Genomic DNA, 13,253 nt, shown 5'->3' on the forward strand with positions numbered 1-13,253 from the left:
GAATGTGTGCTTGTGACTAGAACTAGGGCTACACTAAAAATTGTGTTTTACTTTGTAAGTCGAGGCTGATTTGCTAAAAGAAAATCCCAGAAGGTGTTATTTTTCCTCACGCCATAATCCCAAAAGTGAAAACTAACTTGATACATTTTACCTGTCTGATCTGACATCTAAAATAATTCCAGCATCTGAAAGCATAGAGCTAACTAAGAGACCTACAGTGCCTTACTTTTCACTTTTTTTTTCTAAGAAAGCCATAAGGAGTGCTGTTTGCCACAAGCCATGTAGAAAACAAAACAAATATGTGGAAGAAGGTGTTCTGGACTAGATCAAAACTTATGCTGCACATAATCGGGAACACACCGTGAAACATGGTGATGGCAGCATCATGCTGTGGCCATGCTTTTTTTTTTCAGGACGAACAGGGAAGCAGGTCAGAATTGATGAAAAGATGGATGGGGCTTGATGTGAAGCAATCTGAGAAGAAATCCTGATGTTAGGTACAAATGACCCGAGACTGTGGTTGTGGTTCAGAGACATTCATGGAGGCTGAATACAAATGTAGAATGCAGACCACATATTATTTTTTCTACTTTGTGCTTGTCTATAATAAAAAAATCCCCCAAAAAATACACTGACTGTTTTTTGGAAATACTGTAAACCTGCACAACAATCCAGCATATAAAGGACAAAAGCAGGATTGGACAGATACAAATAGAGGTGGACCATACAGAAAAGAAGGAAGCATCGATCTTTATTAGCAATTTCTGCAGTGAGCTGAGGCAACAGCCTCTGATGGATAGCACCTTTAAGTTCCCATTATATGGTAAACATTAGTCATAAGCAGCTTTTGATAAGCATCTACGTTGGGAGAGGCGAGTCGCCCGCTCCTCAAAGACAAAAGCTCCACCTTCTCCTTCAGTGTGCACCAGTTGCCAAAGGCTCTTCGCCCTCCTTTAGAACAAAAACATCAGGAGCAGGAAAAAAAGGTACTTTGGTTCAAGCACTCAAAGCACTTCATCTGTTATTAACAAAACTGCTCTGTCTGCAGAGCTGTGGAGGTCCGGAGGGTCCTCTTCTAAAGGGACCAGCCTATGGGGGCCCCCCTCCGGTTCCCTTGAGGCCTGGAAGGCGACAGGCTTTGACTTGCAGTGAAGTTGAGTAAAACTCCCCAGACACTGCTAAGGGGAAGACGCCACTGCACAGTGTGGCAGGCAATAAAACAACAGAGGAGGTGAAAACTAGTGTCAAAAGAAGCTTTTTTCAAAGAAGTTTCATAATTCAGCTGTTGGAGCAAACTCCAGCTAACTGTAGCTTTTAAACTCTGGTAACAGGTATAATATGACCGAATTACTGTTTTTCTAAAACAAAAAAGCAACAACTATTCCTACTGTTGCTAAAATAACACATTTATTATTACAGTTAATATGCATTGTTTGGATTTTGATGCATAGACTTTAACAAAGAAATCTAGAATAAGCACCAGCGGCATTTAGTAATAGTATTTAGCATTACAGAGTTACACTGGGAGTACTACAAGCTGGCTCTAGCTGGTTAATTAGTTGAGCTGGGCTATGCTTTTTGAATTAGTCTTGCATAAGAGAGGGGAAAAGCCTTTTAGCCTTCTTTCAGGTGGCTGACAAGCAGTGCATAGTAACAGGTGGGGGAGGGGGAGCATTGTGTTACTCTAATATCCATACAGGCGGGAAAAATTAGTCACTATGAGACTTTTCTCCGGCAGTCAGTCAGTCATTTTCTACCGCTTATTCCATAGTGGGTTGCGGGGGAGCTGGTGCCTATCTCCAGCAGTCTATGGGCGAGAGGCGGGGTACACCCTGGACCAGTCGCCAGTCCATCGCAGGGCAGGACTTTTCTCCGGCATTTGTACTAAAACAACTTTTAATCCCGAGATACCAGGCGGGTTTTAAGATATGAAGACCTAAGTGTTATGGGTGTAAAAAGACTGCACCAATACTAAAATACCATAATATTTCTCGCCTGTCTCACAAAGCGCCATTTAGTTGCTGTCAGCAAGTGACTTCGTCTGGTGTTAATAATGAATACGTCCCAGGGATGAAAGTGTGCACTTTAAGCCTTAAACATTGAGTTTACGTTTGAAACTCTTATTTAGAGTCAAACCTTTAATCTACTAGTGAAACCACATAAAGTGGGAATTTGCAAGACTTTATGACTTTATGATGAGCTTAAAATAAATCAAACTTAAAAAAAAACATAAAATGTGAACCACACTGGATTATACACCCATTACAGAGTATAAAAGACACTTTGATTTGTGAAATATTTGCTCAATTTGTGAAAACAAATAGGGACTCCAACTTTCCCCTACAATGATCCAAAAATAAAAGCATTTGTTTTGAGCTTGTAAATCCAAAATCACACAATGTCCTCTCTGGTCAGCTGGGTGTATAGTTACACAAAATCCAAAATAATTTAGGAAACAGTGACAAATCTTATATGAGACATTTAAGCTGCTAGGTGTATTCTGGAATATTTTTATTTAAAAGGAAACAAATCCGTTGACCAGACTTGTTTACTTCTCCTTGAGGTTTTTTATTACAACTTTGCAAAAGTTTTCACTTATTCAAACTTCTCTTTTAGTACAATTTACTTAGTTTTTGCATCAGACTTTACTCCACATCTAAATAATACTACGACATCCTTCCACCACTCTTGGTTAAAACCTGAACGCATCACCGTTACTAGGCAAGAGAAAAAACTAAAAGAGAAACTGAATAGTTTTTTTTCCCTTTAAATGAAAATCAATAGTAGCTGGATCAATAATGAGAAACAAGAAGCACCATCATGCCATGCGGCATGTTAGGCCCTGAGAACAACTTCAAGAACAAACCAGAATTTATTGAGCCAATTGAGGGCAAACGACAGAAAAATAGTTCCTCCCCTCCTCCATCTGCCGCTCTGCTGCGCCACCAAACCTCCTATGCCAGCTGAAGGTTAATGGTGAAGGGAGGCAGCAGATAAATACAGGCCAGAGAGATGTGCATGTATGCGGAAAGGGAGGCGAGACCACTTAGGAGTCGTTGTGAGCTCAGTTAAATTGTTGCAGCTCTAAACAGGATTTTTTTGTTATTTTGAATAAATGAGACCAAATAAAAAAAACCTTTGACAAGTTTAAATGTTTATTCACTGGAGCTAAAAAAAAAAAAAAAAGAAGCTTAAGACATACTTGATCGAACTGTCAGAGAACATAGATGTGTTTGACCAACCTAGGTGTAAAGATTGTAGCAGAGTTGTCTGTTTTTTTCATGAATTGTTGATAAAAAAAATATGTCTAAAAAAAACTGAAAGCAAACAGCAGTAAGCAAGTCAACTGGGCCACTTCCATACTCATGGACACAAAAAGAACTGGAAAATAACTGGGCAGAACTCCGAGGCTTTCCTGACCAGCAGCAAAGCAGCGGATCGACACCCACCATGTGGGTGTTTTTTAAAATTTTTTTTATTTTATGCAGGTATGCTTGCAGTAATGTAAAACCATTTTTCAAAATGACAGGTCTTGCCAATAGTCTTTCTCAAAGCACGTGCCCGATGTTGGTCCGATAAAAATTGATCTCGCAGAGCAACCCCATGGAGAGTCTTGTGCACACACACAGAGACACACACACCATTAATGCTGGCCAACCAGCTGACAGGTTGAGCGAGGTCGTCCCTCGGCACACTCTCAGAGCTCTGCATGATTCGGGAGGCACAGGCCGATTCATCGATTCCTTATAAACTTGCAGATGAGAAGCAGTAATCAGTGTGCACAAAATCCTTAAGCCTTCACGTAGGGCTGAGTGTGTGTGTGTGTGTGTGTGTGTGTGTGTGTTTTAAACTGCTCGAGTCAGCACAGTATCCTACAACAGTAATCTAAATAACCGTACTACAGAAAGATAGTGTTGATATAGAAGTTTTAAATGTATGGAATGGTGGAAATGTAAAAGCTTCACCGATACCTGGTGCACATCATGATCAGAGGGCATTTATAGCACTTATGTAAACTAAACTAGATGATTATATCTATAAATGTCCTTAATTCTACTGAAAATGCTGAAACATCAACGCCAGTAGGTGGTTGTAGCGTCTAGATCAATGATACAAACTTCAGTTAAAGAAACTAAGACTGGCTAAAGCAGTGCTGGGCAAGATTCTTCCAGTACAGTATGGTGTTAACTTGTTTTCTTTTTACTAGAAAATGATACATGTGTTTGTCATTTTATTTAAGTGACATTAATGTCCCTTTTACATGGGCTCTACTTTGGTCAGCTCCACTGCGCTCAGCCCATATTCCAACCGTTTCCATTGCTGGCTTTTCCGCCAGGTACCGGCTTTCTTGGTCCCTGCTTGTCAGCAGGTCCTATCAACGCTGAGTAGGGCCAAAATGCGACATGAGCAGACTGCTGTCCACTGATTGGCTATGAGCATGGTCAGCCGTATGTCAGCGGCATCAGAAAGTGTTTGCCGATGTAGCGGAAAGAAAGAATATGTGTTGGGGAAATAAATAAGACATGACGTCCTAGCAGCAATTACTTTTCTTCAGTCTATCTAATCTTCAGCGAAGCCAGGCTGCCAATTTTTAGGGAATTGTGTAGCTGATCCAGCAGAGATAAAATTTGTAAATTATGAGTTGTCCTTTAAACTTCTGTTGGACGTAGTTATGTACGTCTAAAGTCCCTATCAAACATGGTCCTTTCTTTAAGTGTACAGAAAGACTTGGGTGCTTCTTCCACCATGGCCTCAAAGAAAAACATTTGCCCTCAGAGGTTACCCTCATGGGTTCCTCATTTAGCCTTGTGTGTCACAGTTTCACCTGTTTTAAACTTTTGATTATTGCTGGACCTCAAGGTATGGACGACATTAGGTGACAGCATTGATTTCGTTATCTCACAATAATTCTCAATTTTTGACCACTATATATATGAACAAATGGAATTTGGCTCGAAGAATGCATTAGTTAAATAAAAGAGTAATATAGATTGAAGCATGCGGATTGAGGGGAAAACAAATCCTGATTATTGACAACAGTGCGGCTTCAACAACCTCGATCCTGTGTAGCTACAGCATATGGGGGCAAATCAGCAGGGATCAGTGGAAGGCACCAGCAGCCGGAGAAAAACCTTGACCTTCTGAAAAGAGCAAACGGCTTTAATGTGAACTAATAACCATGCAGCTCAGGTGGCAAACACATTACGCCGTATGTTTTCTCTCCACATATAGAAACTCTGTGTTGTCCTGCCCAGGTAAATATAATGTTTACATCTTTCCATTTTCTTTTCTATTAAAATGACCATGTCCATGGCCCCTGTAATCACTGCGGCCTATACTTCAACTCAAACCTGTAATTCAGATGAAGCCTACACACAATACAATCATGTATGAACTGCCTTGCAGCGTGTTGACTCCAAGTCAGCTCTTAGTTGGCAGACATTTTCATAAATGAGCCGTTAGTCTTTATTAGGAAGCTTGGCTTAATTTCAGCATGCAGATGCAGTGAATTTGCATATATTGTTCTCATAAAACTCGATGCAAAGTGATGTAATGAATTCTGTGGGAGCCATACCGTGAGCACTATGCTATGTTTGTTGCAAATATTGCGGTATCTGTACCAAAAACACTGGTTTCTAATTTATGGAAGACTATTCTAGGATTTTTCTTTCCTGTACCAATACGTTTTTCAATGTCAAGTACAAAATGTTCTGTTGTGCTTCACTGGATGTAAAATGAGCAAATAAAGGAGCGTCAGACACACCATCAGTGTTCTCTGCATTTGAAACTAAATTAAGATACAGTTGCCAAACCACACACTTAAGAGAGATTCCACATTTGTTTCCATATTTGTCTCATACAGGCTGAATATGGAACCGACTGGCAGTCACACATGGGTCTCCTATTTCAGCTGGACTGTCTCCCACAGAGCTTAAAATCCAAATATTTGCATTTTACTATGATTCAAGAAACAGAAGGCAAACAACTGGCTACCACCTGTGAAAGTTTTTCCAAACTCCCATAAGGATGAATCTTTGCCTCATCTGTCTTGCATTCAGATTTGCAGAAAACACACATGTACATTATCTCCTAAGACTGGATCATGATAACTTTAAAGCTCCACATTTAATCTACTTTTAAACTGTTGCACCAAATTACTGTGGGTGTGATACCTATGATGTTTTATCCGTTTGGTTTCAGATACATTTCTGGTCCAACCCACCTGAATCAATTGGCCCCGTCAGCATGTTATTCAAGTCCTAGAGCGTTGAAGCAGATATACATCTCAAAACTGCAGGCGGACTGGAGTTTGAGAAACTAGCACATTCATGTGTTAGAATGGACCAGTCAAAATTCAGATTTGAATCAATTTGAAAATCTATGGCGAGACTTGAAAATGGCTGTTCACTGGTGTTCTTTCTCTGTGTTCAATTGACTGAGCTTGAGTTACTTAGGAATAAAGAGGCCAAATTTTTGACTCTGTGAACAACGGGTAGAGACATAACCCAAAAGACTGAAATTACAGCAAAGGGTGGTTCTACAATGTTCGACAAAACTCAGGGGGTCTACATAAAAATGCATGGTGATTATTTTTTAGTTCATTTCCATCTACTTCACACCAATGTGCAACTTTCCAAATGAAATACACGAAGGCTTATGTAAGAGAAATGTGAAAAAGATCAAGAGCTGGGAATAATTTTACCCGTGACATCAGACAGATTTCTTTCCCCCCACAATGGAACGCTCAGAGTAAATGTGTTGACAATGCCGAGCCACAGAAACCCATCGTTCTGAATCCTCTCTGCTTCATTGGTTTCAGATTTTACCCTGTGATGCTCTAAACACAGGATGTGTTTCTTCTTTGTGACCTTGAGTGCAAACCGAATCAGGCAAAAGCACAACACTTGCTGCAGCAACGAGTTCGAACTAGATGAGCTGGTTCTAAAGCACCCTCCACTATTATAGACAGAAGGCATTTTAGAATAAAAAGCATTGAATATATAAATGCAATGTGCCATCTTTCTAATAGGATCACTAGAGGAGAATAGTGAAAGAATGAACTCATTCTTTGGGTAAATCTGTTTATTGTTCTTTTTTTTTTTTATTCAAAGTACAGTTTTTCCTTCATTATCTGGGTTATGAAACATCTCCAAAGACCTCTCAACCCCAAGATTTAACAAAACAAACCATTATTTTGCTCCAAAGTTCATTTAAAAACCAATAGATTACTCAGGAGCAGCACACTTCCTGCTCACAGCTCGATAACAGGGCTGCAGACTGTGATGGTGGCTATCACCAGGGAATAAAGCGGGCCTCGGGTCTGAGAAGCTGCACTGCCGGATCTGGCAAGAAAAACACAACTGCTCGTATCTCTGCGCTGATTAACAGTGAGCGTTTGTTGTGGGGCTTGTGAAGCCTGCAGCACATGTGTGCCAGTTCATTTCCTCAAGGTCTGCTGTGAGAAAACCTCCCTCCTCCGGTGCAGCCCACACGTGGGGAGATTACATCTTTTATTTATCACTCCCTGGCTCTGTTATTCCAGCAAATTCCAGGCTGGAGTCCAATAAGCCAAGAAACCCTCCCTGTGTTTGTGGACTACTGTTATTCCTCTTTGGAAGACAGATGAACGGATGGAGGCCAGATTTAGTTTAACCTTTCACACATTTCCCTCTATCTGGGAATATGGCGGCATATTGCTGAGAAAACATGTAATTGTAATATTGTTCCTGCATATTTGCGATGATATCGATTTTTCTCACTCTTCTTTTTTCATTTCCTTTATCCACATGACCTGGCCAACCACTGTGAGCTCAGGCATTAACCTCTAAGGCAGGTGTGGCTATCAAGGCCAGGGAGAGTCCTTGAAACCGCCAAGATGTATTACTGGCGAGCAGAGTGTGAATGCAGGTAGAAAATATGACAGCCTATCATATAGTGCATCCAAGCAGTGATTTGTGATACATGGACTGCGATTTGATATACTGTGCAGCCCTGATCTGGGAGCAGGCATCAGCCGGTTACTGTATGAAGGTTTACTGAGGTTTTTTAAACAGCTACGGCTTGAAAGCAGCCAACATTTTCAATCATGCCACTTCTCCAGTTCAAAGTAGTTTAAATGAGATACCAGAGAAAATTCCAGAGTTTATAAGTTAACTCAGCTGTAATAAGGTCTACATGGACTAGTCCAACCTGGAATGAATAAATCCGCACTAATTACTGATCAGACAGTTCGAGATTTATTAAACCTTTACTGTGTTTGCGAAAATGAAAAAAACAGAATTTTTGGTTTTCCCAAATATATAGTTTAAATATTGCGCATCATCTCATTTCATGAACTGCATGTATTGTTATGCCTCTTCAAAAAGGTGGACTATTCTTTGCAGTAATCACTTAACTGTTGAGATAAGCAGCTGAATATTCTATATTATTGCCTAAGTCTGTATCAAAATCAAAACAACAGAGTAACATCTAATATTACAATTGTTATAATCAGCGTATTAGATCATTATAGCAGCAGTAGGAATTATTTTTACTTCTGTTTTAAATCTTTGTGTTAATATTTTATATTTGAACTCAAGGTTAACCTACCGCTAGGATCTCATACTGAGAGTATATGGGCCCCCTGTTTTGGGGGTGACAGAGAAATCCAACAAATCAGATTAAGTTACAATTCAAAATAAGCCTGCGGAGTAATTGGATTACAGCCTACTGTGAGAAGGTGTCCTGAGTCTGGTGAACCCACAGGTGACAGAGTGCAGCACAATCAAAGCCCCGCGTCAAGACAGCGGCTGCAAACCGAGGACCGTCTCCATTAACACGAGATATCAGCTCCAGCTTCTGCTTCCTTGACATTGCATCTTGTCGATTACAGACACACCAACTGGCGGTGGGACTGTGAATCATGGCCCATTTAAAAGAACATTATACCCCCCACCCTCCCCTTACTTAAAAAAAAAACAATTCTTCTTCCATCCAAATAACTTGCAGAGAGCAAAAGGCTGCTTTTGTTTGCTTTCTATTTGGAGCGACCGGGTTGTTAAAATCTGAAAGACGGTCTGAAGACTTTTCTGTGAAAGAACAATCAAACATACTTTAGATTTAGTTGTTTTATAGTTTGTCACCTATGGAGCAACACACAATCATCAATCAGTTTTTCTGTTTTGCCGTAAATTGTTATTCATTCAAAATCCTCTGGTGTGGCGGTTTATGACAATTCATCAGATTAAAACCTCAAACACTTTCAGAATTTGTTGAAATAAAAGACAGACAGATCAAGCTTTTCCTGGCCAATACCAATTTCTGCTCTTCTTTGAGCTCTGACCTTCAGATTCGGACTTTTTTCTTTGCTTTGAGGATAATAACAAACCAGAAAAAAGATGTTTCGATAGAGGTAGTGGCTTAGAATCCAACAGAAATCGTAGGAAATAGAACATTACCCGTAGTTATGTCAATACATTTTTAATAATGTGTTTAATGAACAGGAAAAAAAATGCTATTTTTAGGATTTGACCTGCTGATCACTGATCAGAGGCGATTTGGGGAAAATTGGATGATTTGGTGCATTTCAAGTTAAAATCTTTTAAAGCTGCTATTCCGGGATAGTGTTTACTGACACCAGCCATCAGCTGCACTCTTGTGCCTCTTGTGATGTCATCTAAGCAGATCCACACAAATCAGAATTATTATTGTTTGTTTCTTCTTCCTTTTTAAAATTGTATTTCATGAAACTCTACGAAAGGAAACCCATGCTTCATTACAGAGCTATGTTTGCCATGAATCTCATGGTGAAAAAAATTTCCCAACGTTCGTGGTTTCTTTAAGGGGGAAAATGACACACAAACATTATGATTCATACCACTGAACGCCTGCAGTTGTCAAACAAGCACACAGGTGTCTGTTCCTGTTCCGCACGCTGTCGGTGAGGAAAGCCGACATATGATGACCCCTGGGGCTTGTTCTCATTTTTCCCCTTTTAGGAAGGAGTGGACGTTCACTTCAGCGCTATAAACATTCCAGGCACTTCCCCAGATCTAATTTTACAACACAAACACTGCATATTTGACTTCTCCTCGGTTCGGCGATATCTCCTCATGTCTGCTGATCAAACTCCTCCTAAGCTGACGGAGCTACCAGGCATTGGTAATTATCGTTGAACAGCCCACAGAACAAGTCCTTCAATGTATCGTGTCAGCTGAGACCCACCCTGCACACTTCCCTTATTACTCAATAGTTTTATGTAATTGTCTAAAACTGATAATACAGGTCAGATTGAAGGTGGTTTTATAGTCAGAAATACAACTAAATCCAACCATGGAGCACATGGTTAGATTTGTGTCATATACGGTAAATCAGATGTCTTCAGTTGAATTCTGACAAAGTTTCACAGCAAGTTCTGGGAAATATTAAAGCCACAGTTTGGTTTTACAGCTTTTTAAATTCCCACCGGCCCTGAACTAAACAGGATTTAAATGCCTCAGTCACACATTCCGAGTCATGCACCCAGCCGATAGCCCCTTTGTCTCGTTTTGTTGTCACTTTATCAGCCTCTATATATCACATATCGCAACTATTATGGTCCTTCTGGTGTCTCCTATTGTAAGATGTGTTGATTTTACACATCTTCAGCCCGGTCTCGTCTCCCCACTCACCGACTTGCAGTACGTTGTCCACGCAGCCGCTCTCCAGCAGAGCGATGCCCAGTCGGAACGGCAGCCGCGTCTCGTCGCCGCTCTCAGCGCCACTTCCGACCTCCTCCCCGCCGCCGGTGTTGAACGATGAGTACATGCAGATTTCCCGTTCGCTCCTCGGGAAGGACCAGTACACGATCCGCCTCTGAACGGGCTCCGGAATCCGCTCGAAGCGCTCCTCCACCCTCTGAAATGGCCACTTCTCCGCGACTCTCCTCGCCGCGATGTCCAAGAGAGACTCCGGGCTCTGGGTTCGGCTCGATTCGCCCTGGGTGGCAGCCGAGCCGCCGCACAGAGCCCCCGCGGCCCGCTGGCCTTGCCTACATGTTGCGCCGAAGCCCGGTCTAAGGCAGAGCCGCTTAGCCGGGGGCTGCTGTACGCGCTCCGCCATCATAGCTCCGCTTTCACAGCGCCGGAGGAAGTCAACGCACCATATGAAGAGGATGGTGTAAAGAAAAGGTTACCCAGGGTTTGATTGCTGGCCGGGTATAGCCAGATCATCCTTTTATGGAAACATGGGGGCAGGGCTTTCCGAGCTTGTCAAACCCCTTTGTTGATAAATTAAGCGAAGGCGGGGTCTGGTTGGTTTGTCTTGCACTAAAAGGGAAAAAATGCCGTGCGCCGCTTATTCTTTGTCTTCAGCACTCGGAGATCCAAATAAAAAAAGGCTTTCAAAAAAAGATTAGCGTCAAACAACAGGAGTTTTCAGGCGATGGTTAAACGAGTGGGAAGGGAGACCCGTCTTTGTCAGGCAGCAAGCTGGGTGCTGAGTGCCTATAGGCGGCTATTGGCCTGTCAACACTAGAGCCTCGTGGTGTAAGGGGGAGGGGGCAGTGAACGTAACACCGCCCTGTGACATTTACGCTCCACTGGAATGTGAAAGGTTTAAGGAAAGTATGGAGGCCCGTTTCGGCCAGAAAAAAACGCATTTCTATTATGACTGAGAAAGAAAGAAATAAAACGTACAATAAAAAATAACAATAATAATAACAATAATAATAGCACATTGGTCAAAAGCAAACATATGTAACCAGATTCTCAAGTCTAAATGTGATACATCATGACCAAAACTTTATTTACAGGTGAAATTTGAGAGCATAGGATGGTATAGCTCATATACAGGCTATTAGTCCTAAATGCAGGGTTCAATTTGACCTTCAGACACTTTACTGCGTGTTTTCCCGCCTGCTCTGTCTTCTCGTTTTCTGTCTGTTCACCTTAAATAAAGGCCACAAAATGTATTAACTCGAATTACATGGGATATCACGATTAGATTAAAAAAAACTATATAAATTTATAAATATATATATGCATTTATAAAAAAAGGATACCCTCTTATCTTACACTTTTATCTTCTCTTTTAGCCTATATTATGTTGTATTTTCTTACAATAAAACTTAGAAAATGAACATAATTTTATTTTATGTTGTAAAATTACATTTTATACAAACATATGAGATATGTATTTTGTGAATCCTTTGGTGGAAATCCATACATCACTACCCAACTGTGTTTTTATAATCAATGTATATTTGTCACTAAAGGAAATGCACTGTTGGATTAAATCTTTAAACAGCTCACATTTTATTAGCTAAATAAATATTTGAGAATTTATTTTTCACTTTAAAAGGTTATAAAAGTTTTTTTTAAATATTTTCCTATATTTTTGTCTTTGAAGTTGTATCTAGTACTTTTTATTTATGCAGTCATATTCAATAAATTGGAATATGCGTGCCGATAAGGCTTGTTTGTCAGATTTAAACCTCCATTTGAAAATAACAACCTTTAAGCCGGTATTAAACATACTTTTCATATGCCCACATTTCTGTTTTTTATTGGTCTGATTTTATATTCTAATCTTCTAAGAAATTATATGTTGTGTTTTCAGTAGCTGTAAGCATAATCATGATGAACAGAAATTAACGCTTAAAAAAATCAGTCTGTCTGTAAATACTCTATATAATGTATTTAACTTAGTGAACTGAGTTACTGAAATAAATGAGTTTATCAATAATATTCAAATTTATTGAACATGACAAAATTTTTCACATATCTTTTCATATCTAATCACAATATCAAATAAACTGGACCAATAAGAGCTGTGGTACCATACAATACACTGTACAATAAGATTTTGTCAGAGAACGCTGGTATTGTGTAGGACCAAGATGCAGAGCAGGGAAGCAGTGTGGTGAGTTTAACGGTGTATCTTTTAATAATAATAGGCAGAAGCTTACAAAACCTCCAGGGCCCGTATTCACAAAGAATCCTAATACTAAAAGATTCTCAGAGTCCTTTCAGAGAGCTTCTAACTTAGCCTAGAAGTCCTGCCAAGGACTCCTAGCTTAAGAGTGATCCATTCTCTGCTGAGAGCGACTCTGAACGAGGAGATAACAGAACTTCCTATCTCAGTGAGGTGTGGTTGACCCCATTGCTAGGTGTGACGATGTCTTCTAAGAGCTGTGATTGGTTTTTGCAAAAAACCAACAAAAAAACAAGTCAGAAACAAATACACTCCTAGTTATCAATGGAGATAAATTAACATTCGAATGAATGAATAGAATT

General features: G+C 40.3%; 1 protein-coding gene across 3 annotated transcripts in view; it reads right to left on the reverse strand.

Annotated features, from left to right (window-relative positions):
• zswim6 (zinc finger, SWIM-type containing 6) overlaps positions 1 to 12,039 on the reverse strand; it is a 60,651-nt gene extending 48,612 nt beyond the window's left edge. For 2 of the 3 annotated variants that reach the window (XM_047372765.1, XM_047372763.1), the window contains exon 1: positions 10,650 to 12,039. In XM_047372765.1, the coding sequence (XP_047228721.1) occupies positions 10,650 to 11,082 (433 nt within the window). In that variant the 5' untranslated portion in view covers positions 11,083 to 12,039. The remainder of the gene's footprint in view (positions 1 to 10,649) is intronic. The other variant, XM_047372762.1, reaches the window with a different exon arrangement.
• Between the last annotated feature and the right edge of the window lie 1,214 nt (positions 12,040 to 13,253).

The sequence above is a fragment of the Girardinichthys multiradiatus genome, chromosome 8 (assembly GCF_021462225.1).
Source record: "Girardinichthys multiradiatus isolate DD_20200921_A chromosome 8, DD_fGirMul_XY1, whole genome shotgun sequence".
In the NCBI taxonomy this organism is placed as follows: Eukaryota; Metazoa; Chordata; class Actinopteri; order Cyprinodontiformes; family Goodeidae; genus Girardinichthys; species Girardinichthys multiradiatus.